Here is a 27,433-nt window from a genome sequence, read left to right as displayed (position 1 = left end):
AAAATCTAGTATAGGGAGCTTCAAACAAAAATCAAACCGTCCAGATTCGATAACAGTGTACCATGAACACGTTGACAAAATTTCAGCTTAATCGGACCACGAATCAACCTCTTGATGTAAATCAAATTGACCCTGAAACTCCATATTATTTGCTTTCTCTTTTTCTATTATTACTATGTCCATAATAACTTATTTGCGGTTACCACTTAAAAGATAGTGAAAAACTCTATTTCTCCATGTGATTTATCATATAGACTCAAGTCCTTTTGGATTTGCTATTCATTAAGCTTTTTTCACATGAAAGTGAACCCAACTAACAAGAATTGATCTTGGTCGAGCGTGAAGGTCTCAATGTTGTCAATGCTTGTCTTCTCCTATTCTTGCTAGTGTAGAGAGAGAAACGGGGGATAAGACGAGAGAGAAGAAGAAGGACAAAAGAAGGAGGAAGAGAGAGAAGATTAAAATAGGGGGAAAGAGGTGTGCTTAGCGTTCAGGGGAGGGACTCGACCTGGTCGGTCTAAAATTGGTATTTAAGTACTTTTCTCTTAAAAATGCATGAAAAAAAAAAATACTTCAACGATTTCAAAAATTAGGAAAAAGCCTAAATCATTTTTTTGAATATTTTTAACGCAAGAAAAAAATCTTTTGAAAAATCATCCAATCTCAAGGTTTAAATAAGATTTAAGTCTTTGTAAGGGCATTAATGGATTAACTAGTATAATAAAGTCCTCAATTCTAATTTTTCTGGTTACGAGTTGCATAGAAGTAAAATATTTATTCTGATATTTTAATTGGATTTCTAGTTGATCCACCATAAATCTAAATGAAAATGTAGGACTTGCAGGTTAAAAAACTCGAATAATAAGTCATTAATTGGAGAGCTTGAAAAAGCTTGAACTAAACCTAAACTTGGTTACCATTAACTTTCCTGCCCGCAGGAGGGCTTTGAGGAGATCACGATAGTACTCACTTGATTAGACGTTTATTTTGCGATCCCATAAAAGTCCACGTGGGACATTAGGGTGCAATAGTAACATTTATGTTCTAGGAAATAATTTTTTTTTTAAAATAGTTCTTTTCTATTTCTATTTATCGGAACAATTTCTAAGTAAAATAATGTATTTGGTAACCATATAAAATTTATACTCTAGGAATAGAAAAAGAATAAAAATGTGTTTAGTACGATCTACAAAAAAAAAAAAAAAAAAAAGGAATGTGTTTGACGGCCACCGCTCACCATCGTCCACGCTCGCTCGCCGCCGTAGCCACCGCCACCGCCACCCATTGCAGCCACCCCTTGCCGCATTGCCAATTGGCAATGGTGGTCAGCCGACGGCAACAGCAGGGACGGAGGGCAGCAATTGGTAGAAATTATTTTCGAAAACAATTTTTTTTTTTACTTCTTATTTATATTTAAAATATATTCCTCAGCTACTTTTCTATACTGGGAATAGAAAAATAGTTGACGTCACCAAATGATTTTTTTTTTTCATTTCAGGGAGTAAAAGAATAAAAGAATAGAATGTTCCCATGTGCTACCCAACTGTTCTGGCTCATAATTAGTTGAGCGAAAGTTACGTGTGAAAAGCACTCGTCATATTTGGCCACAATAACTTTCGGAGAAATACGGCCAAGAAGATTGTCCTTGAGGAGCGGCACTTAGGGGAGGTGCTTGAATAGAAAAAATGTAAGATCAAGAATTCGATTAGTCAAATCAAAAGCTCTTCGAAAGAGAAAAAAAAAAATACAAATCTGTGAACCAAAAGTAGGCTTTATACAAAGCTTATAATGACTCAAGAAGAACCCGCGAAAGCCAAATGTAACATATCCATCACAACATGAGCTCTACCTTCACCATGTCCCTCCCTCTCCTCTTCTCCATCAATTTGCTCATCAGCATCTCACACATCAGCGAAGCGGCACCTGTTTTATCGACAACTATTGCCCCGACACCAAACCCTTTCTTCCTAATTCCACCTGCCAAACAAACCTCGACATTCTCCTCTCATCACTTTCCTCCATGGCCGAGTCCGCCAGCAACAACATCAGCAGCAGCGGCGGGTTCAGCAACGCCACTGCTGGCAGATACCCGCCAGACCAGACCTACGGGATCTTCCTCTGCCGTGGCGACATCGATGCCTCGACATGCAGCAACTGCGTAGCCACCCCAGCCAAGATATTGGCCGGCGATGCCCCGGCAAAAGAATCTCCATCATCTGGTACGACATATGCATGCTAAGGTACTCGGATCAGCCCATTTACTCGGTCATGCAACAATTCCCTGTGGCGAAGCAGGTGAACGGTTTGAACGTCACAGAGGACCCATCAGGGTTCTTTCAACTCCTGAATGAAACCATGGACGATGTACTGCGGAGGGCCCCGAGCAGTGGATCGGGGAAGAAAGTGGCCGCCGCAGAGGCTGAGTTCGTGGGCTCGCAACGGCTGTACACGCTCGCGGAGTGCACGCCCGATTTGACCGCATCGGACTGCGGCACATGCCTTCGGTCGGCGATAGCTCGTCTCCGTCCGGAAACGCCAGGAGGAAGGTATTTACTCCGAGCTGCAACGTGAGGTTTGAGGTCTACTCCTTTTACGACCCCGACTTGGTGACTGTGGTGACGGTGGCAGCGCCCCCACCGGTCCGGCTTCTTTCTCCTCCTGCTCAGGTGACTGCACCTAAAGGTACCTGGTTTTGTTTTCTCTGGCTTTTTAAATATTATTTCCCACTCTGTCCCGCAATATTATAATTTTCTTTTTTTCATCGAACAGCAATATTATAAATTAAATAGCTGTTTTTCGCTTGGGAATAAGCCAAATTTCTTATGCAATTGGTGTTTGATCATTGGAATGTGTACTGCAGCTGAGTTTCCACGATAATACAATCTCGATGAATGTAATCATAGCCATTCAATGTGTAAATCTTTTTATGATGTTGACGGACTATATATTCATATTTTTCCAAAGAAAATGCCACCTTAAAGTCAAGTGAGGAGATGTTGACGGACTACATATTAATATTTTTCCAAAGAAAATGCCACCTTAAAGTCAAGTGAGGATTGAGTGGATGCATACGACTCCTGGTAAACACGGGCATGAGTGGACCACGAGGGACTGGCACGGGGATTCCACTTTGACTTGCAAGAGCCCTTTTTTAAAGTGGTTTTTGAACTCATTTTAAATAGCACGGACGGGAAATTGAGAATCACTAGTAAATTGATTTACAAAGTAATTTTTTTGGCCTCATATTTGATACTTACATGTGATCTACTTATTTAGATACTTATATTATATTATATCATTTACTAAATAAATGTTGTAAGCTTTTTCTGTAAATATGCATTGCTTGAATTTATTTTGTCAAATCAAACCATTTACGAGTCTAGTTACAATAAAACTCGCAAATCATTTCTATGTTGTAAACCAATTTTAACCAGCAGTAAATCAAATTGTCTTTGATTACCATCCATTTGATGCATTCGTATTGGACTTAGAAGGATATAAATTGGCGTATCTTTATTCAGAACCAAAGAAACACTTCTCTCCCTTGGAAAATATCTGCAAAACATACGGAAGCTATCACCACAACTGAAAGTATGATCCTCCATATGCAGGAAGAAGCAATAAATCCACATTGATAATCACTGCCATTGCAGTTCCCGTTGGCGTACTTGTAGTGTTTCTCTCTCTTGCTTTTTGTTTCGTTTGGAGGAAAGGGACCACGACCCATGAGCTCGTCCAAGAAGAAGCCGGTAGTTGGCTAAGTTCTTGTTGAAAACATTGTGTCCGCGGCTTGGAAAAGTTATGTGCCTCATTGAAATGACCAGTCTCATGCGGTTTTGTCATGTAGGCACGAATAAAATTACAAATGAGGAACCCTCGCAATATGATTTAGCTACAATACAAGCTGCTACAAACAATTTCTCTCGTCAAAACAAGTTGGGTGAAGGTGGATTTGGTGAAGTTTTTCAGGTATTATTAATTTTGATGCATCAGGAACTACTTATGTTTAGTTAAAAGACTATCGTCAAAAGAAAAGAAAAGAAAACAACTGAAATAATCATTTCAAGGGAGGCTTCCTAATGGGCAAGATATAGCGGTGAAGAGGCTATCTCGGAGCTCAAGACAAGGTGCTGAAGAATGTAAAAATGAAGTTACATAGGTAGCAAATCTTCAACATCGAAACCTTGTGCGGCTACTCGAATATTGTTTAGAGGGAGAAGAAAAGCTACTTGTTTTTGAATTTGTGCCTCACAAAAGTCTAGACTACTTTTTGTATGGTAAGTTTAAGTTGGGTACACAACTGTCTTCTCTAATATGCCGGCCTCTTACTCATTATATGATGAAATTGTAATTGAAAATAGGTATCTAATCTTAGCAAGCTAGATCAATTACTAAATTACAAGATGACTCTCTAATTGTGTAGATCCTGAGAAAAATATGCAATTGGATTGGTTAAAGCGTTATAGGATAGCATGGGGAATAGCTCGAGGAATGCACTATCTACGTGAAGATTCCCGACTTCGGATTATTCATCGTGACCTGAAAGCAAGCAATATCTTGTTAGATAGTGACCGGAACCCAAGGATTTCAGATTTTGGTACAGCCAGGATTTTTGGAGTTGATCAAACTCATGCAAGCACTAATAAAATCGCGGGGACTTTGTAAGTTTCAAATTCTCATTACATTGGCTGATCATTTGGTCTTGTCAAGAGATGTGACTCCCTACATGGCATTGATTTGAGCATACTTAGATTGAATTGTTGTATCCTCTATTTTAGGCACATGTGTGTTGCAATCAATGTGGCTTTTCGTTTGTAGGGGTTATATGCCTCCGGAATATGTAAGGAATGGCAAATTCTCCATTAAATCCGATGTCTATAGTTTTGGTGTCCTACTTCTAGAGATCATCACTGGAAAGAAGAATGATCATTTATGCCAATCAGATGGGGGTGAAGATCTAGCTAGCTATTGTCACTAACCAGGTTATTGATGCAAATGTCATACTGCACCCTTTGATATTTCGAGTAAGTCAGGCCGAACTTTGATATAGGAAGTACATGTACACTTTGCTCCCCCCAAACTAACATGACTTTAGCATTGCGACTATGGTTAAAATAACTTGTGTAATACTAATTATATGCTCCATTGAATTAATGCTACAATTTACCGAGGGTGTTTTCTTTCTAATGGATTGTAAACAGGCATGGAGAAACTGAAGAGACGAGACACCATTGGAAGTCATGGATCCGGCCATCCTAGACTTGCGTTCAAGAGATGAAGTGTTGGGGTGCCTACACATCAGCTTACTTTGTGTTCAGGAAGTTACGGTTGATAGACCCACCATGGCGACAGTGCTTCGCATGCTTAGTAGCCAGCCCGTCACTATGCCGCAGCCTCAACGTCCGGCCTTCTTCCCTCAAAGTACAGACCAATATATTAGTAGATCAATACAGCAATCGATCAACGGAGTGACAATTACAGAATCATACCCCCGATGATACAAGTAATTGTTTTATGTGATAGCTTTGTAGGCCTTGATATAATTGGCCTTCCGTGGATACCATTAGTGAACAATGAGCAATGTCTGTTTACTGGAGATCCTATGTATGACTTTTATATCTCAACTTTGCGCTTTCATCGTTAAGTCAGCAGTTATCTTGAGTTGCTCAACTGCCGCTTAGCTTAGTGCTCATGACGATGCGCTACGACACCTTCAATATGCCAAAGGACCAAAAACAGCATAGCTAGCGGCATAGGAACCGGCTTGGCATCAGCAGCTGATAGAGCCTAACTCGGAGTTGGCAGAGGTTTTCCGACAAGATAGGAGATCTCATAAGGAGAAGTATTACAAGCTTTGAATGGAAGCGCCGATTAATCAATGCACGTGCTCTAACTATCCTAAGGTAGCAAAATTTCCCGTTGCGTTCATTGCAACCTACATGAATGATGTTACGGCTGCCCCGCTGTTCACATTGTCAAATCAAAAATCTTTTTCAAAAAAAAAAAAAACAGTATCACTAAGGCTTCATTTGTTTCGTGGAAAATAAATAATTTATAAAATATTTTCCTAAAAATGATCACTTATATCAATTACAAAAATGGATGAACAAAAAATTCTTTCACAATCTATGAAAATGTTTGGCATTAATTGTTATTGATAATGAAAACATTTTCATTTATTTCAAACGATACCATCAATCATTTCAATAAAAATAAATTCAAATCATTCATTTTTCGCAAGACAAGCAGAGCCTAATAGAAGGGAAAAGTGCAAAAAGTCATAAACCTATTATATTTGTACTAATTTAGTCATAAATCTTTCGATTGACCAACTTAATCCTAAACTTTTTCATATTGGCATCAATTCATTCCATCTAGTGAATTTTGGCCGAGCAGCGCTGATGTGGACTCCAACCAATGGCCGGATGCTAATATGACAATTTTAAAATAATTTGTTTATTTTTTTATTCTTTTATTTATATTTTCTCTTTCTTTTCATTTTCTTTTCATTTTTCCTTTTCTTTTCCTTGTAGTGGCTGGCCGGCAAGGGTTGCAGCCCTTACCTAGTCTCGCCCGTGGCAAGGCGAGGGTGAGGCTGGCCTTGCCTAGATTTGGGTGAAGCCACCTTGCCTGCGATCTTGGATGAGGGCTATGACCGCTGCTAACGGCTGGCAAAGACTCCGTGGCCCTCAACCCCACTGGAAGGAAAGTCCAAAGAGGAAGAAGAAGGAAAAGAAAATGAAAAAGAAAAGAAAAAGAAGAGAAAAAAATTAATACAAAATTCAAAAAGATATAAATAAAAATAAAAATAAAAATTGCCTTGTTAGTGTCCGGTCACCGATCGACGTCCACATCAAGACCGGCCAGCTAAAATTTGCCAAATGGACTAAATTGGTACCAATGTGAAAAATTTTATGATTAAATTGGTTCAATTGAAAGGTTTATAACTAAATTAGTATCAATGCTATAGGTTTATAACTTTTTTTTTTTTTGTTTTCCCCTAATAGAATATTATTTAAACTAGTTTCTTTTTTCACCTTTTTTTCTAAAAACCAGACTCTAAGCCCAAACAATTACTGATATGACATAATCTTGGCACAAATATGCCTACATGGTCATTTGATTATGAAGGCATGAAATTCAAATGTGGATTGCTAGCATCGAGTGGCCTAAATAAAACGGGAGGAGCAAAAACTGTGTTGTTTTCGCATAAAATAAAGATGAGTGGGGAAGCTCGGTCAGCTATTCGTCTTTCTGTGACATGGCTTAACTAAGAATTGTTTTATAATTCTTAAAGATCACAATAAATTTATTATCGAAAACTTGTAATAGTCTAAGTAGAGTCTTAATTTGCCTTCAATAAAGTGAAGATATTTAAGTTCTAAGAAAGTTTGTTGGTAGAAAATAGCTGTTATCGTTGCTCATAGATCCGAGTACCACCAAAGCCTCGTGATATGGACAAAACAAGAGTGTCGTTACATGTCACAAATTATTGTAAGGAAACATAAGATGCAACTTTTGTCATTCCATGTGGCAAATTATTAAATGAAATATGTGCAGGACAAGACTATTGTGAGTACATGATGGTGTCACAAGGAAAATTCTGTGTTATTAAAAAAATTAGTTAGAGCGATACGTGAGTTAAAAGCCTGAAAGCGCTTCGCCTTACTTATCACCGAGTGCAAGTAATATCTTGATTGTGCTACCCATTCTGGCTTTAGCTCGCATCTTATATGACTTACGTGATTAGACACTATTTCACGAGAAAAGAGAGAAGGAATGGGCTGTGGTCCATCTATTTTATAAAGCTTTGTTGAAACAGACCTGTTCACCTTACCAATATTGCATTGAAGTAGTCCGTAATATTTTCACCACGTGGTGCAGGGATCCAATTGCAACATGGTATATTGTCTTTCACGATATTATATGTTTGAGCCATGTTGTCGGTGAATCTCTTGCCATTTTGCTACAACGTTGAGGTTTTGGAGGTTGGAAAATTGGTGCCGCGACTTTATTCTGTTAATATATGCAATAAATGTTTTCGGAATATCTTCTGTGTATGTGTCTCGGTTCCTTTCTTTGCATGCTATTGAAAGTATCCTTGTTGTTACTTGGGCACATGGAGCAGGAATTCAAGTATTTACCGATTTTTGTTAAGATTCAGATTATTTTGGTATAGTGCTGGAAAAATTTCTGCTTTGTTTAGCAACGTTGGATCTTGGAAGTGACAATTTCAGTCTATACCGAATGTGCTTAGGATGACCATTTCGATTCCCATGGGGCTGTTAGGGACAGGAAGGCTGCCCCTATTGTCGCGATCTTGTCCTTAAAATACGATAAGGAAAAAGCTACAAAAGGTCTCAAATTATGTCCACTGTGATACATATATTCTAAACTTATTTTTGTGACATCAAAAACTCCAAATTATGTCCACTGAGATATATTTATCCTACACTTTTTCTTGTGACATTAAAAACTCAAAACTTGTACCTATGTGATGTATTTACCATCCGTCAAGATTCGATCAGATGATATTTTAGTCAAAACAACCTCCGCCTAGACTATTTGGTGGGATACCTTTTCTAGTAAGAAAATATAGGTTTGTGAGATTATCAAAGAGAGTATTGGAATTAATGCCAACATCATTTCCTTTTTGACATCCATGTTGGCGGATTTTCTAAGGTTTTCATTGATAGAACTTTGATCATTTAAGTAGATTTATAACAGTTCTCATTAATTGAATTTTGATAGAGAATAAATGTATCACATAAGTACAATTCGGAAATTTTTTTGTCACGAAAAAAAAGTTTTGGATAATGTGTCATAGTAGGCATCGTTTAGGATTTTTGATGACTATTGCCCAAAATGAAAGATCAAACACCCATCTAATTATCATAGAGACGATAGGACAAGAATTCAATTGTCGTACTTTAGGGATAGGCAATAAAGCCATCCTTAATGTTTCGAGCAAGAGGTTTTCCAAAATTGTCATCAAAAGTAGGCTATGGTCTACGGATGAGAATTTGGGACCAGTTTTGACTTTTGGGTTTTTTTTTTTTTTTTAGTAGTGTTTGGTAGTTTGGATTGCTGAGAAAACTTCCTAATGAATTTTGAAGTTGACAAAACTGTCCATGGAGTTCTTGTAAGTTTAATAAATGTCTTGAAATATTTTGGTTTAAGGAGTTACTATCAAAAGAGAAGTGAGTATCAATCCTAATCTTATCTAGATTGAGGAATCTACTTTAGACAGAATAGATTTAGACTTTATATTGAAGATAAAGATCCTCAAACTGAGAGAATTACTTTTGTTCCTATCCTAACAAAGTTCAGAATAAGACAAGTTCAAAAAGTGGCTCCAATCCAGAACGTATATAACAATTATTGATTTGGCATTGATTTCACACCTATAAAGATTTGATTGACTCAATCTTATTTTATTGGCAAATCAATCTTGAGACAAGTTTTTTTTTTTTTTAAATGAAGAAGCTTTATGTATGGAAACCAAAACTTCGGTTGTATGGGCGACTAGAGTCAAGAGAAGATTCAGCTTCTCTCACTCAACGGCCACTCAATCTTCTAGATAAATATTTGTCCAGTGAGTAAATTGGAAGATGATCCTTTTGAGACTGTCCAACAACTAATTTGGAAGTGGAATGGTATAAGAGGAGACCAAGGTGCCAAGAAGCTAAAAAAGAAAAAAGAAAAAAAAAAGATAAGGCCCAGAATCTGTAATTTCAAATCCTGAGCATACTTCGACCATATACTTGTCTTTCGTAAGCTTCAATTTTGTTATTATGAGAAAAGTATAGAAAAAGTGATTGAGTGAGATACCGTAACCTATCATACATAGAATGTAATCACTCAATATTGTAATATCTTATTAATCATTTAGTAGATTCCAACCAAGAGACTATTAGTATGGAAGAGTAAACGTAAGCTTGATATAAACCGAGCCGCTATAAGCCTTGTGTGTGATTTCTCTTAGCCCTAGACTCTTAGGGCCTGTTTGTCTGTGTTCTTTTTTTTGTTCCCCGTAACACAATTTCTATTCTTTTGTTCCGATAAACAAAAAAAGAACAGAAACGTGTTTGTTTACACTTTTGTTCTTGGGAACAAATTTAAAACAGAAACAAGAAACAAGAAAAACTTGTTTCTTGTTCCCAAAAACACTTTCAAGAAACAATTTTTCTCTCTCCTATTTTTCCTTCTCTTTCTTTTCTTCTTCTTTTCTTCTTCTTTTTCCTTTGGCCGGCGACCTTGCCGAAGCATCACCAACCCCTGGCGAGCTTCAGCTCGCACAAATTGGGTGAGGCCGAGCTCACCCAACCACCGGTGAGGCTTGCCCTCGCCATGCTACCACCAGGCTCGCGAATTGCTGCGGGCTGTAGCAATGGTGTCGGCTTGGACGGCGGAGAGCAATAGCGTCGAGCAACAGCAACTTCACGGGGGCAAGGCGAAGTGACAACGTTCGGGCGAGGCACCTGGTGACGGGCCGAGGGCGGAGTCGTGGTGGTATTTGTAGGGGACGGGTTGCAGCTAGCGGCTCGACGTTCGGTTGCGGGCGACGCGGCTGTTGCGAGCAAGGCGGACGCGATGGTGCAGTCACGGCGATGTGGCATGGAGCTTTGACGAAGGGTGTTCACAAAAGAGATGAACATCCATTTTTTTTCTTTTTTCCTTTTTTTTCTTTTCCCTGCTGCACACATCCTCTCACGCATTCTCTTCCTACTACACTCTCTCGTCGACCCTCATTGGCCGGTCGGCCATGGTGAGGCCGGTGATCGGCCAAAAGGAAGAAAATATAAAAAAAAAAAAAGAAAAAAGAAAAAGATTTTACCAAAAGAAAAAAAATTAAAAAAAATTAAAAGAAACAAAAATTATACAAGTTTACCAAATATGTTTATGTTCTTTTTTTATTCCAGGAACAGAAATTTTATGCAGTACCAAACACATTCTTTTGTTCAAAAATTGTTCCCTAAAACAGCCTAAAATAATTTTTGAATAGAAATGTTACCAAACGCAGCCTTATTGTTTATTGTTATAGTTTATTGCACACTCACAAGGTGCTTCTGAAGTTCGTTCTATTGTGAAACTATTTATGAACTTTACACTCAGAATTCAGGCTTAGATTATGATACTTCCTATTCTGCTTTAAATTATCAAGATTCTATAAAATTACCTATTCTCCCTTTCTCAGTGATACTTACTAACTACATCAATTAGTATCAAAGCAATGTGCTTGTTATTTTGAAATGTTTTTACTTCTGAGTTAACGATTTTCTATGGCTAGCATTATAGCACTAGGTCTCATTGAAGGACAAAGCCATACTAGACTTTTGTACTTCGATCAAAAGAGTACGGTGTCCGGAGGAACAAGATGAAAGCCTTTGTCAAATCCAAAATCCTTTTGAATAAGATGTTGAAAAAGAAGTCGATCCGAATGCCTCATCAGCATCAAGTAGAGAACAAGATGGCAAAATGCCAAAAACCACTACAAGTTTATCTCAAACAGAGATCACAAAAAGAGAAGCTTTAGATGCAAAAGATATATATTATCTTTGTTGGGCTGTATCACCTGTTGAGTATAACAGAATATCTTATTGTGAAATGACACAAGAAGTATGGGACAAACTTCATGTCACCTATGCAGGAACGAACCAAGTGAAAGAAATAAAAATAAACATACTTCTTGGACAATATAAGTCCTTCAAGATAAAGTCCATTAGTGAAATGTTTAGTAGATTCACAAACGTTGTGAATGGACTAGCATATTAAGAAAATCTAATCTCAGGGCTATTGAGGCTTATCCTTTGAGGGAGAGGACATAGGTCAAGGGGCATTACCTAAAAAATGACCTATTGACCCATAATTAAGCTCGAGCTCTTCCAAGCCTATATAGCACATGACATTGGAATGTTCATGACAATTAAGTTACCACTAGCCTAAAAACAATTAAATGAGACATGTAAATATACCACATTTCCTAGGCAACTAGGGAATCTAGAGTTGGCGATTTGATTATACTAATGAACCAACTAGTACCATTTCGATATCTAATCTTGTTTAGTTTAGAAAGATTTTTGTCACGTAGCCTTGATTGATTTTAAATGTATCCACTAACATATGAGATAATCATGCAGATGCGCAATCATTAAAATGGGGGAAAATCTCAAATAAAGGCCTGAAGTTGAGCCATTTTCTCAAAAAATGACCTAAAGTGGACACTGTCTCAAATAAGGACCCAAGTGACTAACTTATTCTCAATTAAGGACCTAAACTTCTAATTTTATTCATAGCTAGGGATACTTTTGTCCAAGAACATTGTTGTTTATTTTTTGTCTCTCTCCTTCTTTCTTCATCTTTCTCACTCTCTACACCACCTCCATTATCAACCCCTCCATCACTCTCTGTGTCATCTCATTATATGACCAAGATTGGGTTTTCTTTAACATGAGCCATTACAACATAGTCTAACTCATTGAAAATTTTAAATTTCGCTCCTCAAAATGGTTTATATACAATTACACGAAGCCGAAATGAGCTTTCAAAATAAGTTCTTTTATTCTAACATTCATCGCAAATTCTGACCTCAAAGCCACAATATAAATATGCTTTTGCTAAGACTCAACTTCTTGCGCAACTCCCAAGCTATGCAACTAATCCCTTTGGCGACGTATTTCTCTCACCTCGAGAGTGAATCAAACTCCACTTATTCTGGGCCTTCCGCTAACCAAGCAACTGCAATTTTTTGTGCTATTTTCAGTCATGCTTGCCAACAATAGAGTAGCAATATCCAAGCATCGCGATTGTCTTGTTTGACTAACTTATGCCTCTATTCAATTAACACTTGGTGATCAACAATTTCACGACAAAGAACAATTTTGTTGTAGCTGGCAACTATTTCAACATCAGCAAGAGTTTGCCTCATCAATTTCAAATTCGGCTTTGCCTCTTTGCGTAAATTTGATCTCTGTGCAATGCCCATTTGCAATGCCAATGGCTCTTTTCAATAATCCCTAGTGTGGAGACACCCACTCACACTCTTGCCATTCTCATTGACAAAGCTCATCTCCTCAATCGATACCTCATCTTGAGATTGATTATTGGTCGTATCTGACATCATTAACTATAGAAACTGTTGTACTTCATTGCCCCATTGCCACCATTGACAAGTCCTATTTGAGCTCTCGACCTCATCGACCGTTGCCCTTGATAGAAAATCCAACATCGTCGTCATCAAATGGAGGTCAATCTGAGCTTTAGGCTGAGCACAAGCGAGCCGAGATTTGATGCATCTTGAGGAACTGAGGATTTTAGCATCCGAGAAGGTGGCCAATAGCAAATAACTCCAATTCGACTTCTTGTCACTAGGACCAACTACGTGATGACATGAAGCTCACGAGGTCGCTGGTAAGGACCCTGATTGGTGTTGAAGAAAGAGGCAATGTAGAGCAAAGGAGGAGGTGTGAGGAAGATGAAGAAAGAAAAAAAAATTAAAGAAAAAATGTTCTTGGACAAAACTACCCCAAGCTGTAAATAAGATTGGAAGTTTGGGTCCTTATTTGAGACAAAATTAGCCATTCGGGTCCTTATTTGATATAGTGTTCACTTTGGGTCTTTTTTTGAAAAAATGAAATCACTTTATGCCCTTATTTGAGATTTTTCCTTAAAATAATAGTCAGCAACTAAGGGAGCATTAAATAAATTGTAGGAAAAACAAGCATCTAGTGCTAAGGAATAAGTACGATCCTAATTAAGCAAAGGGAAACCATAATCATGTTGAAAGTATGCAATCAAGGGCAAATGTCTCTAAAGACAATCGAAACATTAAAATAGAGTCTTAAAGGCTTGGTCAACTTTGATTGTGATTTCAGATCAAAAGGCTTCCACTTTTTAAAAGAACATTACCCAAAAATTATTTTTAACCTTTTTGAGGAATTAGAATATTTTGGATTTTTTTGGAATTCACTAAAAATTTTTATGAATTTTCAAAATTTTCAGAATTATTTAAATTTTTAATTTTCTAGCATTTTTATGCATTTTTTGAAATTTTACAATATTTAGGAATGCTCTTTGATATCTTATAAAAAATTTCCTTTTTTATTTTTTATGCTTTTTATTAGTTAATTAATTATTTTAAAAAAATTCATGATTTTCATGTTTCATTTTTATTATTTTCTTTTATGAGTTTTAATATTGATAAAAAGGAATTCGGACCGCCGCAAGGCTCGGCCCGAATAAACCTATATGGCCAGACCAAAAATACTCGGCTTGGCCTCTTCTTCTAATTGCACTAAGCCCACTTCACATCAATTTAAGCCCAGGTTTTCTGAAGCCAGACTAAAGCAAATAATGCCCGAAGATCACCGGTCCAAATTAGAAGTCGACCAACTTAACCAATTCTAGTGGAGCTCAAAACCAACTTCACCCTCTCGTTTGCTTTCTCTTCGTCCCAACAAAGACGAATGGCAATGAGCCGGCTTGTCTTCGCCCTTCACTCAATCAAAGAACCGTCCGCCGGGATATACACACACGAGCTGTAAAAGAAACCGCGCATGACTCCACACATGACAACAAAAGTCCCCAAACATGTCAAATAACCAACAAATCACTTAGAACCATACCAACTGAAGGGAGACTATTGCATCAACCGGGACTCAACCCGTGGCTAGACGCCTAGCAATCAACATGCAGAGATCCAAATGCAGCGTAGCACAACATAGATGGGGGTTGGGACTCGCACGAACCGGACCACAATGAAACCCGGTGCGACGAGCCAAAAGAGGGCACAAATCAGGACAAACAGGGCCATTGGTGGTGCTCTCTACTCGGCTCGGCGGTGGCGAATGATGGGCGAGCTAGATGGATCGGGCAACACCCGTTCACCTCGCACGCCTCCGAGTCGGGATCCCCGTGGAATGGACCCAAATTGGGGAAAAAAGAAAAGAAAAGAAGTACACCTAGGTCTCACCATGTGTTCAATGCAGTGGAGGGGTAGACGTCGGCTAGGACTCGGCACGGCCACCACCGGAAAACACCCGCGTAGCCTCGCTCTCTGCTCTCTAGTTCTCCCTCCCTTCCACTCACGGCTCGCTCTCTCTCTCTCTCTCTCTCTCTCGTCCACGCCCCCTGTCCAAAGAACCTCCGCAGCTCGCCCTCACCTACTTCGAACCACCACCATCCCGTCGCACCTCCTATGTCTTCGACTCCGGATCTCTCGCCAGCAATCTTGGGCATGAGCGCATGTCAAGCTTCGATCGAAAAGCGAAGAGCTTCGGGTTTGTGCCGTTGTCTTCCTCCTCGAGCTCGCCCAAAGCGAAAATTTGGATTCCTTCACCACTCGGTTTGAAGATGTCAGCCGGGCGTGGTCGTTGGACAGGGTTCATGCCCGGCGCGGTGGCCATCGAAGCCTCTCTCTCACTTTCTGCCCTCGCTCGAACTGTTTTCACCACTCGCTCTCCCTCGATCCGATTTCTCTCCATCCGCTGCTCTCTCGCTCACCTTCTCTGTTCCTCTCCGAAACCTCCCCCGACCGAGAAATCGCTCTCCCTTTGGCGAGTTCTGTCCCCTCCTTTTTCTGTGTCGGTCCTTCTCTCTGTCCTTGCCTCCTTCTTCGTTTGTCATGTTCCTGCCATTCGTCGCGCGAAACGGAGGGTAGGGGAAGGAGTGAACGGGCCAGGCTGGGGAATAAAGAAGAGGGGACCGAGCTTTTTCTTTTTTTCCTCCCCAATTTTTTATATAATTTTTTATAATAATTGTTTTATATTTTAATTTTTTAAAAAAAATTAATAATTAATACTAGTAATGTAAATGTTCCTAATGTCTATATACAATGTAATTTATTGAAAGTTAATTTTATTAGGATTAAAATTAATCCCTATGCAATTTAAAACCTAAATAAATAGTCAAAATTTATGTGTCAACAAGGGTCAATGAAAGTAAACAAGTTGCCGCAATGACTCCCAAAGGATAAAAACAATGTCAAAATTTCAATCCGAGAAACTCAAAGAATAATGCCCTTTGGGACTCTTCAATCATATGAAATAGAAACTCATTGAGAAGGATGAGTCTAGCATAGATTTGGGAGAATTACCAAAAAGTCATACACCTATTGTAATTGTGCCAATTCAGTCATCAACTCTTTTTTCCATTTTAGTCCTAAACATTTTATAATTGTACCAGTTTAATCCATCCGGCTAAAATTGACCGGCCGATGCTAACGTAGACACTGACTGTCTGGCGAAAGCTAACATGGCAATTTTTTGTTTTTATTTTTCGAATTTTAAATATTTTTTGAATTTTTGAATTTGTTTTTCTTCTTTTCACCTTCTCCTTCTAGCGTCGGCTAGAGGTGAGGGTTAGGCCAATGGTGAGGCCGGCCTCGCCATCACTGGGCGAGGCCCCGCCAAATGGCAAAGCCGGCCTAGCCATCGCTAGGCGAGGCCCCACTGCATCGGCAAGGCTTGGCCTCGCCTAGCCATGGCCAGAGCCGAGCTCACCAACACTGGCGAGGTCAACCCTCGCCATGGCTAGGAGGAGCCAAGCCTAGCCAGATCCAAGGTGAGGGTCAACCTCGCCCAGGGACAATGAGGCTTGCCCTCACCATGGCTGGGTGAGGCCGAGCCTCGCCAAATCTAGCGACAGTGGCCTCGCCGGCCATCAGCGAGGTTGACCGTCGCCTTGGCCAGGCGAGGCCAAGCCTCACCAGGTCTGGTGGGGTCTTGCCCAACCAAGGTGAGGGTCGACCTCGTCGATGGCCGGCGAGGCTCGTTGCCGCTCTAGTGACACCACTAGATTTGGCTAGTTAAGGGAATTTTTATTCTTTATATTTTCTTATTTTCTTCCGTTATTTTTTTTTCATTTTCTATTTTTTCCATAAAAATACAAATTAAAAAAAAAGAAAAAAATACTAAAAATTATAACAAAACGAAAAATTAAAGCAAAAACCCAAGCAAGAGCTCCTCCATGGCCGCCCCCCTCTTCGAAGGGGTGTTGGCCATGCCTAGTAGTGTTGTTAGGCCTTAGTGAGAGTCGTGGCCTCTTCCAACCCTAAGAAAGGGGTCCATCCCGATTTTAGCGAGGTATATTGCCCTTGCCTCTAGACGCCCACCAACAATAGCGCAGCAGCCACAATGGGGTGAAGGTTGCTTCCCCTTGCATCTTTTTTTTCTTTATTTTTAGATAAGTTTACTGGAAATTCTAAAATTTGTGCAATTAAGTCCTAAAATTTGTAAAAAATGCATTCAAATCTTAAAACTTATCAAATAGGTACAATCAAGTCAAAAAGTTAACGCCATCAATTTAATTAACTAAAAATGTTGACATGGCATTTTTATATTAATTTCTCTCTCTTAGTTGGCATTTTTTATTCTTTTCTTTTTTAAATCTTATTTAAATCAGTTTAAAAAACTTAGAAAAGCTAAAATTAAAAAAAAAAAATTGAAAAAAAAGGGCAAGGCATGGCCACGCTAGTAGGCGCCATGCCCACGCCAACCTTCACTAGCTCCAAGCAAGGCCTCACCAACCCTGGGCAAGGTCAAGTGACCATTGTCGGCTCAGGCGACATCGACCCTTACATGGGGCTGGCAACCCTCGCTAGGCTTGGGTAAGGCTTGCCAGCCCTCACTTGCTGGCCCTTGGAGATAGCTAGCGAGGCCTCGATCTAGGTACCCACCTATATTTGGGCGACATCAGCTATCACTTGGCATCGACGAGCCTCGCCGATCCCAGGTAAAGGCCATTAACGTTTGCTAGGCCCGCACGAGCATTAACATCACCTAGATTTAAGTGCCCGAGCTTGAGCCTGAGCTTAATAAGGGTTGCCAACCCTCGTTTCGGGCTAGCGAGGCTTCACTGAGATTGGCGAGGACTCGACCGCCCGCCCAAGGTTGGCGAGGTCGCCCCCCTCCAATGATGGGTGGCGGCAAAGGATGGTGGTGGCCATTAGCATGGCCTCACCCCATTCTTGTGTTTTTTTTTTTTCCAATTTTTTAAAATAAAAATTTAGCCTTTTTTGTTTTTCTTTTTTAAATAATATTTAAAAATAATAAATAAATAAAATATACCAATTGGGATAGAGACATTAATTTAAAAATGTCACGTTAGCATTTTTCATAAAATAAATTGATGGTGTTAACTTTAGGGCTCGATTGGACTTATTCGACAAATTTTAGAATTTGATTGTACTTTTTACAAGTTTTAGGATTCTATTGTATTTTTGTAACAAATTTTAGCACTTTTTGTGAAATTATTACTTTTTTTAAATAAATAAAAGTTGCAACCCCTTTTTCTTTCTGAGTTTTTTCGGGGTACCGGGAAGGGGGGAGAAAAGGTAGAAAAAGAAAAAAAATTAAAGAAAATAAGAAAAAAAGTAAATGACAAAAATGTTCTTAACCAGCCAATGAGGTCAGATCATTCTTTGAAACTTACATGCCTACTTCAAAACCTTATTTAACATAAAGTTCACTTCAAACCCTTAATTGAGAAAATGAATATATTTTAAACTTTTATTTGAGATAGTGTTCACTTTAAGTTCTTATTTAAAAAATTGAGGGCACTTCGATCATTATTTAGAATTTTCCTTAGGCTATAAGTTGTGTTTGAGGCTACATCCTTCATATTGAAGAACGACTGTGTCTACCCTTACTCTTGTTGGCAATTTCATCTATGGACATAGATCAAACCAATCAAATCACATAGATTTGATGTCTCATTTATTTTCTTATTTAAAATCATTTGCTTTTCACAACACCTTCTTTCTAAATCCATACCATTTATTATACTTGTTGATACCTAAATTTTGATTAAACACTTAGATTTAAATTACTAGGGATCAACTCGGTCATAACAAAAAAAAAGGATTTTCACAGCACATGGGAATTAATATTATTTGTATCAATTAAATTAAAATAAATTTTATTTTATTTTACTGCATTTCGAATTAATAGAAAAATTTAAATAAAAAAAAAAGCCCGCGAGGGCTGGGGGCTGGGGCGAAGCCCCCTTTTTCCTCTTCTCTCTGCGCGCCAGGCCCAGGCCCATCTCATCCAATCCCCTCAGCACGGCCCGGCCCGGCTCGGCCCGGCCTCCTTTTCCCCTCTTTTCTTCCTCCTCTGCTGCACGCCACTGAGTACACTGGAAAGCAGAGGCGGAGCAGCAGGGCAAAGAGGAGCAGAGCCGTCGGACGGCGACGGACGTGACGAGTGATGTGACGCCGGTTCGGCCGGGGGCGGAGGCCGGTCGGCGCGCCAGGACCGGCGGCCAAAGCGCCTCCGCCGACCGGCCTTCTTGGATAGAGGCCAGATCCGAGAGACGGGGGGAGCCCTTCAGAGAAGAGAAATGATTAGCAAAGCGGGAATGGTCCCGGTTCGCAGGCACTCCGGGCTTGCCGGCGCCGTTCTTCGTCCGCATGGAGCATTCTCTGCTGATTTTTGTCAAGCGTGGGTCCGGTTTTCAGCCTCGTACGCGGCCGCCTCCCATCTGGCGCGCCCTAAATGTTCGATATAATGCTCAAACCAGATCTGAAACTTTACGTCGGGAAAATCCGTTCCTGAGTTTTGATCAATCGTTTTCTCGTCGTGTTGCTTCACCTATGGCTGTCCCTGCCCCCTTTCTTTGATCGAGCAGGGCAAGCCCGGGGAGAGGCGCTCGGGTTGCATGAGAGAAAAGAAGAGAGAAGTTAAAAAAGAATCAAGGAGAGGGTAATGGAAAAAAATAAAAAGAAGAGAGAAGCATAGAATACGACTCCCCCTCTCTTCTGCTTTTACTGCGCGTGCAGCAGAGAGGAGAGTGGGACAAGACAAGAGAGGAGAAGAAAGAGTGAAAAATACATAACAAGGAGAGAGAGAAGACTAAAATTGGGGAAAAAGGTATTTTATATATATTAATATATGTAAAAAGTTTGAAAAATATCTTTAAAATATCTCTTTTTAGTGAAAAGCCTAAAATTAAAAATCTCTTTTTAGTGAAAAGCCTAAAATTGGTTTTAATTATTTTTTTTTTGGTAAAGAAAAATTGGTTTTAATTATTTGTCTCTTGAAAATGCATAAAAATATTTCAACAGTTTCGAAATTAGGAAAGGCCTAAAGCAATTTTTGAATTTTTTTAATGCATGAAAATTCTTTTAAAAAATCATCAAATCTCAAGGTTTAGAGAAAATGAGGTGCCATAAAAGCATAAATTAAATAATTAATATAATTAAAGATTCAAATTCTAATTTTTCTGGTTACATAAAAATAAAATATTTTTCATAATATTTATTTGGATTTTTAATAGATGATTTATTAGAAATTGATTAAAAACCGATTAGTGATTTCTTTTGAAAATGAAAATAACTCAAAAGTTTAAAACTTGAATAATAAGTTACGAATTAATGAATTTGAGGAAATTCGGACTAAATCTAAGACTTGGCCCTCCGCATGCTCGCACAACTAGTTGAGCTTAACTTACAGGTGAAAAGCACCAATCATATTCGGCCACAAGAACTTTCGGAGTAATATGGCCAAGAAGATTGTCTAAGTTGATTGTGTTGACCTTGAGGAGTGGTACATAGGGGATGTATCTGAATAGAAAATTAAAGTAGGGTAAAAAATTTGATTAGACAAATAATATTAACTCCCTGTAAATCGGGGTAGTTTCCTACTTGCAAGGGCCGCTAGCACGCCAGAAGGTAGTTGGTAGGTGAATATTTTTCTTGGTTTGACTATATTAATTACTTTAGCAAAGTCAATACTTGCACGTTAGTAGATGAATATTTTTCTTCACTACCAATTAGGGAAAATATTGGTAAATAGACCTGTCTAATGGGTGGGTCGATATAGGTTGGGTATATATCATGTCAAAATTAGTTTAATTATTTTTTATCCATTTAATCATTTTTATACATATTTATGTAATGAAAATCTAGTGACTCATACTTAATTCGATCAATACTTGATCCATATTACCAAAAAAAGGCACGGTCACTCGTGGCCTTGACGTTTCGTATGTCCCACTGTGGCCTTGACATTTCGTATACTCCACCGACCCGGATCTCAACCAACCCTTTGCCGCCCGCACCAAGGGCGTCTCACTCAACCCGACCCACAACATTTGGGCCAGAATCTATGTGCCTCGCCCATCGCCCTCGCTTGATTAGAAGTTGTCGCTTGTTGTGTATTGCCACGGTGGCGGTTCCCTATAGTGCTCCTCGGCCAACTCAGCACATCACATTTTCTGCTCCCTCATGGCAACCAAGCTTGACGCATCGTCGTCTCCCCTAGTTATCGCCTTGGTCACCACCTCCCTGCACCCTACGACGATGCCGTGGAGGCCTTCCACTAGGTCAGGACCGCCAATGAGGACTGGCTTCGTGTAGGTGTCGACACTAACCGAAGCGACCCGCAGCGCGATCGAGCGGAATTAGGTATAGAAAAAATGAAGGCAACAAGAAGGTTGACACCTGAGGCTGGTCTCGGTCAGAGACTGTTCAATCTAGAGAGAGAGTGGATGGACCACACCTTTCAAAACCAACTCGCCTAATGAGGAGGATAATGGGTCGACGTCAATCGAAGGAACAAGGGCGGGTGGCGGAGGCGTGCTGTGGAGGAGAGCGACAGAAGCGACACAAAGGCAAACGGCGAAGGTTGTCGACGAAGTGCTAAGGTTTGTATAAGTTGAAAAAGTTTCGTGTTAGGTCATCTACTTATTTTTAAATGGGTCAAATCCGACCCATTTAAAATAGCTTAAAACTTTTTGGACCCATTTTAATTAGGTCTTTATATATTTATAATCCACATGCAACCCACTTATACAAAAAATGAGTTGAAATATGGGTCATAGACCCATTTTGACACCTTTACTGGAGGGCAAGCAAGGTCTCCCACCTCATGGAAAATCTCCTGCCTATTTCGTTCCTTGAGTTTTTAAGGATCTACTCAAGTCTAAATCAAAAGTTCATGGACATATTGAAAGAAGATTACAAATTTAAGGACCAAAAGTGGACTTTTATACAAGCTTATAATGACAAAAAAAAGAACCAATGAAAGCCAAATGTAATATATCCTTCACAAAATGAGCTCTACCTTGACCATCCCCCGCCTCTCCTCCTCTAACATAGCCCAAGTTTGGCTACTGGAATAATAAGATTGGGAGCGCGATTTGTACGTACAAGAACTTAGTCACAAAATTGAGCAGAAATTTCTATTTTGCACAAGCTTGAACAATGGGCATAATTTTGTTGATTCAGATTGGAAAGACTTGATTCTCAAGCCAAAAGAGCAGAGACTAAAATCTACAACTTTTGTGTTTTGAGTTTTATCATATGCACTGTTGGCTTGTTGAATTTTGATAGAAATGGACAAAACAAGATTGGACCGAATGAAGAAGGATGGAACTTAAGTGGTTACTCTTTTAGGCTTCCAAGGAAGTTGAAATGGCATTGATTCTTCAAGATCGACGGCTGCAACTCTTCAAGAATGCAAGTTTTAAAAGCCCCGACTTTTCAAATATGGAGTGAAAACTCTTTTAAGTTTTCAAGGTTCAAGGGAATTGCACAAAGCAAATTTTCATTAATCAAATTGTTCTATCATTACAAAGATTCAATGATCTTTTATAGAAATACAAAAGAAGAGCAAGAGTCTAAAGTCAAAGTCTAGGAACTATAAGTTAGGTAGAAACTATGAGCTATTAAAATTAAAAAAATTAAAAAAAAACTTCCAATGTTTTTGCTTGTCCCAAAGTGCCATAATGTAAGCTTCAATGTTTGGAAAATGACTAAGTCTTTATGAAAAAGTCAAAGATAAGACCTTCTCGATGAGAGCATTGTCGATCTTGAATAAGTGTAAATCTTCTTGGTCGGCTGAGTTGATCTTGAATACGGGCTGTATCACTCCATTTATTTGCTCATCATCATCTCTCACATCGATGAAGCGGTACTCGTTTTAATTGACAGCTATCGCCCTGACACCAAACCCTTTCTTCCTAATTCCACCTACCAAAATAACATCAATGAACTCCTCTCATCACTTTCCTCAGCCGCCAATTTAGCGGCAACAACGGCGGCAGCTGTGGTGGGTTCTCCAACGCTACTGCTGGCGAATACCCACCAGACCAGGCCTATGGGATCTTCCTGCCATGGCAACATGAGCTCTTCCTTCACCATCTCCCTCCCTTTACTCTTCTCCATCAACTTGCTCATCTGTATCTCTCACATCAGTGAAGCGGCACCTGTTTTTATCGACAAATATTGCCCCGACACCAAACCCTTCCTTCCTAATACCACCTACCAAAATAACCTCGACAATCTCCTCTCATCACTTTCCTCCGCGGCCGACTCCGCCAGCAACAATATCAGCAGCAGTGGTGGGTTCAGCAACGCCACTGCTGGCAGATACCCGCCAGACCAGACCTACGGGATCTTCCTCTGCCGTGGCGACATCGACGCCCCGACATGCAGCAACTGCGTAGCCACCGCAGCCCAAGAAATTGGCCAGCGATGCCCCGGCAAAAGGATCTCCATCATCTGGTACGACATATGCATGCTGAGGTACTCGGATCAGCCCATTTACTCGGTCATGCAACCATCCCCTTTCGCGAGGCAGGAGACCGGTTGGAACGTCTCAGAGGACCCATCTCGGTTCTTTCAACTCCTGAATGAAACCATGGACGATGTACTGCGGACGGCCCCGAGCAGTGGATCGGGGAAGAAAATGGCTGCTGCAAAGGCTGAGCTCGTGGGCTCGCAACGGCTGTACACGTTCGCGGAGTGCACGCCCGACTTGACCGCATCGGACTGCGGCACATGCCTTCGGTCGGCGATAGCACGTCTCCCTCCGGAAACAGGAGGAAACGTATTGACTCCGAGCTGCAACGTGAGGTTTGAGATGTACTCCTTTTACAACCCCGACTTGGTGACTGTGGTGACGGTGGCAGCGCCACCACCGGTCCGGGATCCCGTTCAGCTGACTGAACCTAAAGGTACCTTGTTTTGTTTTCTTTCACTTTTTTATTATTATTTCCCGTTTTGTCCAGCAATATTAGAATATTTTTTTTGTCGAACAGCAATATTAGAAATTAAATAGCTGTTTTTTCTTGGGAATAAGCCAAATTTCTTATAACAACTGGTGTTTGATCATTGGAATGTGTACTGCAGCTGAGTTTCCGCGATAATACAAATCCCGATGAATGTAATCATAGCCTTCAACGTGTAAATCTTTTTATGATGTTGATGGACTATATATTAATATTTTTCCAAAGAAAATGCCACCTTAAAGTCAAGTGAGTGGATCCATACGACTCCCGGTAAACACGGGCATGAGTGGACCACGAGGGACTGGCACGGGGATTCCGCTTTGACTTGCAAGAGCCCTTTTTAAAGTGGTTTTTGAACTCATTTTAAATAGAACGGACGGGAAATTAAAACTCACTAGTAAAGTGATTTACAAAGTAATTTTTTGGCCTCATATTTGATACTTACATGTGATCTACTTATTTAGATACTTATATTATATCATTTACTAAATAAATATTTTAAGCTTTTTTTGTAAATATGCACTACTTGAATTTATTTTATCAGATCAAACCGTTTATGAGTCTAGTTACAATAAAACTTGCAAATCGTTTCTATGTTGTAAACCAATTTTACGTGGCGGTAAATCAAATTGTCTTTGATTACCATTCATTTGATGCATTCATATTGGACTTAGAAGGATATAAATTGGCGTATCATTATTTAGAACCAGAGAAACACATCTCTCCCTTGGAAAATATCTGCAAAACATACGAAAGCTATCACCACAACTGAAAGTATGATCCTCCATATGCAGGAAGAAGCAATAAATCCACATTGATAATCACTGCCATTGCAGTTCCCGTTGGCGTACTTGTAGTGTTTCTCTCTTGCTTCTTGTTTCGTTTGGAGGAAAGGGACCACGACCCATGAGCTCGTCCAAGAAGAAGCCGGTAGTTGACTAAGTTCTTGTTGAAAACATTGTGTCCGCGGCTTGGAAATGTTATGTGTCTTCATTGAAATGACTAGTCTCGTGTTGTTTTGTCATGTAGGCATGAATAAAATTACAAACGAGGAACCCTCGCAATATGATTTAGCTACAATACAAGCTGCTACAAACAATTTCTCTCGTCAGAACAAGTTGGGTGAAGGTGGATTCGGTGAAGTTTTTCAGGTATTATTAGTTTTGATATATTAGGAACTGCTCATGTTTAGTTAAAAGACTATCGTCAAAAGAAAGATTTGGAAACAAATGAAACAATCATTTCAGGGGAGGCTTCCTAATGGGCAAGATATAGCAGTGAAGAGGTTATCTCGGAGCTCAAGACAAGGTGCTGAAGAATTTAAGAATGAAATTACGTTGGTAGCAAAGCTTCAACATCGAAACCTCGTGCGGCTACTCGGATATTGTTTGGAGGGAGAAGAAAAGCTACTTGTTTTTGAATTTGTGCCTCACAAAAGTCTAGATTACTTTTTGTACGGTAAGTTTAAGTTGAGTATGCAACTGTCTTCTCTAATATGCCATCCTCTTACTCATTATACGATGGAATTTAAGTTGAAAATAGGTATCCAATCTTAGCAAGCTAGATCAATTACTGAATTACAACACCACTCTAATTGTGCAGATATTGAGAAAAATATGCAATTGGATTGGTTAAAGCGTTATAGGATAGCATGTGGAATAGCTCGAGGAATGCACTATCTACATGAAGATTCCCGACTTCGGATTATTCATCGTGACCTGAAAGCAAGCAATATCTTGTTAGACAATGACTGGAACCCGAAAATTTCAGATTTTGGCACGGCTAGGATCTTTGGAGTTGATCAAACTCATGCAAGCACTAATAAAATTGCGGGGACTCTGTAAGTTTCAAATTCTCATTACATTGGCTGATCATTTGGTCATGTCAAGAGATGTGCTCTTGTTAGAGCACACTTAGATTAAATTGTTGTATCCTCTATTTTAGGCACATAGGTGTTGCAATCAATGTGGCTTTTCATTTGCAGGGGTTATATGCCTCCGGAGTATGTAAGGAATGGGAAATTCTCTATTAAATCTGATGTCTATAGTTTCGGCGTCCTACTTCTAGAGATCATCACTGGAAAGAAGAATGATCATTTCTGCCAATCAGATGGGGGCAAAGATCTGGCTAGCTATGTAAGTTGCCTATACTATTGTCACTAACTAGATTACCGATGCAAATGTCATACTGCACTCTTTGATATTTCGACTGAGTCAAGCTGAACTTTGGTACAGGAAGTACATGTACACTTTGCCCCCTCCAAACTAACATGACTTCAGCATTGCGAATATGGTTAACAGAACTCGTGTAATACTAATTACATGCTCCATTGAATTAATGCTACAATTTACCAAGGGTGTTTTCTTTCCAATGGATTGTAAACAGGCATGGAGAAACTGGAGAGACGGCACACCATTGGAAATTCTGGATCCGGCCATCCTAGACTTGCATTCAAGAGATGAAGTACTGAGGTGCCTGCACATCAGCTTACTTTGTGTTCAGGAAGATATGGTTGATAGACCCACCATGGCGACAGTGCTTCACATGCTCAGCAGCCAGCCCGTCACTATGCCGCAACCTCAACGTCCGGCCTTCTTCCCTCAAAGCACAGATCAATCCATTAGTAGATCAACACGGCAATCGGTCAACGGAGTGACAATTACGGAATCATACCCCCGATGATACAAATAATTGTTTTATGTGATAGCTTTGCAGGCCTTGATATAATTGGTCTTCCGTGGATACCATTAGTGAACAATGAGCAACGTCTGTTTACTGGAGATCCTATGTATGACTTACATTTCTCAACTTTGTGCTTTCATCGTTAAGCCAGCAGTCCCTTTAGTTGCTCAATTGCCGCTTAGCCCAGTGCTCATGACGATGTGCTACAGAACCTTCAATATGCCAAGGGACCAAGCATGGCATAGGTAGCGGTATAGGAATTAACTTGGCGTTAGCAACTAACAAAGCCTAACTCAGAATTGGCAGAGGTTTTCCGACAAGATAGGAGATCTCATAAGGATGATGATAGCAGATCTCGGAAGGAGAAATATTATAAGCTTTGAATGGAAGCACTGATTAATCAACGCACTAGCTTTAACTATACTAAGGTAGCAAAATTTCTACAACCTACATGAATGGTGTTACTGTTACGACTGCCCCGCTATTCACATTATCAATTTTTTTTTTCAAATAAACAAAAATACGTTATTACTAAGGCTCCATTTGTTTTGTGGAAAATAAATAATTTAGAAAATATTTTTCCTAAAATGATCGCTTGTATTGATTACAAAAATGGATGAACAAAAAATGCTTTCACAATCTACGAAAATATTTTGGCAATGAAAACATTTTTCATTTATTTCAAACAATATCGGCAATCATTTTCAATAAAATATTTTTTGAATCATTCACTTTTCATAAG

General features: G+C 39.6%; 2 protein-coding genes and 1 long non-coding RNA gene across 3 annotated transcripts; all 3 read left to right on the top strand.

Annotated features, from left to right (window-relative positions):
- Nucleotides 1–2,020: 2,020 nt before the first annotated feature.
- LOC120294045 (putative cysteine-rich repeat secretory protein 5) lies at nucleotides 2,021–2,571 on the top strand. Its single transcript, XM_039313921.1, has 2 exons — nucleotides 2,021–2,197; nucleotides 2,296–2,571. The coding sequence occupies exons 1-2, from the start codon at nucleotides 2,021–2,023 to the stop codon at nucleotides 2,569–2,571; spliced, it is 453 nt and encodes a 150-aa protein (XP_039169855.1).
- A 19-nt stretch (nucleotides 2,572–2,590) lies between these two features.
- Nucleotides 2,591–26,806, top strand: LOC104447044 (cysteine-rich receptor-like protein kinase 10). Its single transcript, XM_039313047.1, has 7 exons — nucleotides 2,591–2,682; nucleotides 3,612–3,749; nucleotides 3,848–3,969; nucleotides 25,257–25,467; nucleotides 25,612–25,849; nucleotides 25,994–26,144; nucleotides 26,395–26,806. The coding sequence occupies exons 5-7, from the start codon at nucleotides 25,626–25,628 to the stop codon at nucleotides 26,689–26,691; spliced, it is 672 nt and encodes a 223-aa protein (XP_039168981.1). The 5' UTR covers nucleotides 2,591–2,682; nucleotides 3,612–3,749; nucleotides 3,848–3,969; nucleotides 25,257–25,467; nucleotides 25,612–25,625; the 3' UTR covers nucleotides 26,692–26,806.
- LOC104447665 lies at nucleotides 4,067–4,924 on the top strand. Its single transcript, XR_005551467.1, has 3 exons — nucleotides 4,067–4,277; nucleotides 4,424–4,661; nucleotides 4,819–4,924. It is a non-coding gene; the product is annotated as an uncharacterized LOC104447665 (long non-coding RNA).
- Nucleotides 26,807–27,433: the final 627 nt, after the last annotated feature.

The sequence above is a fragment of the Eucalyptus grandis genome, chromosome 5 (genome assembly GCF_016545825.1).
Source record: "Eucalyptus grandis isolate ANBG69807.140 chromosome 5, ASM1654582v1, whole genome shotgun sequence".
NCBI lineage: Eukaryota > Viridiplantae > Streptophyta > Magnoliopsida > Myrtales > Myrtaceae > Eucalyptus > Eucalyptus grandis.
Note: the sequence above shows the minus strand (reverse complement) of the source record. Positions and strands in the feature narration are given on the sequence as shown.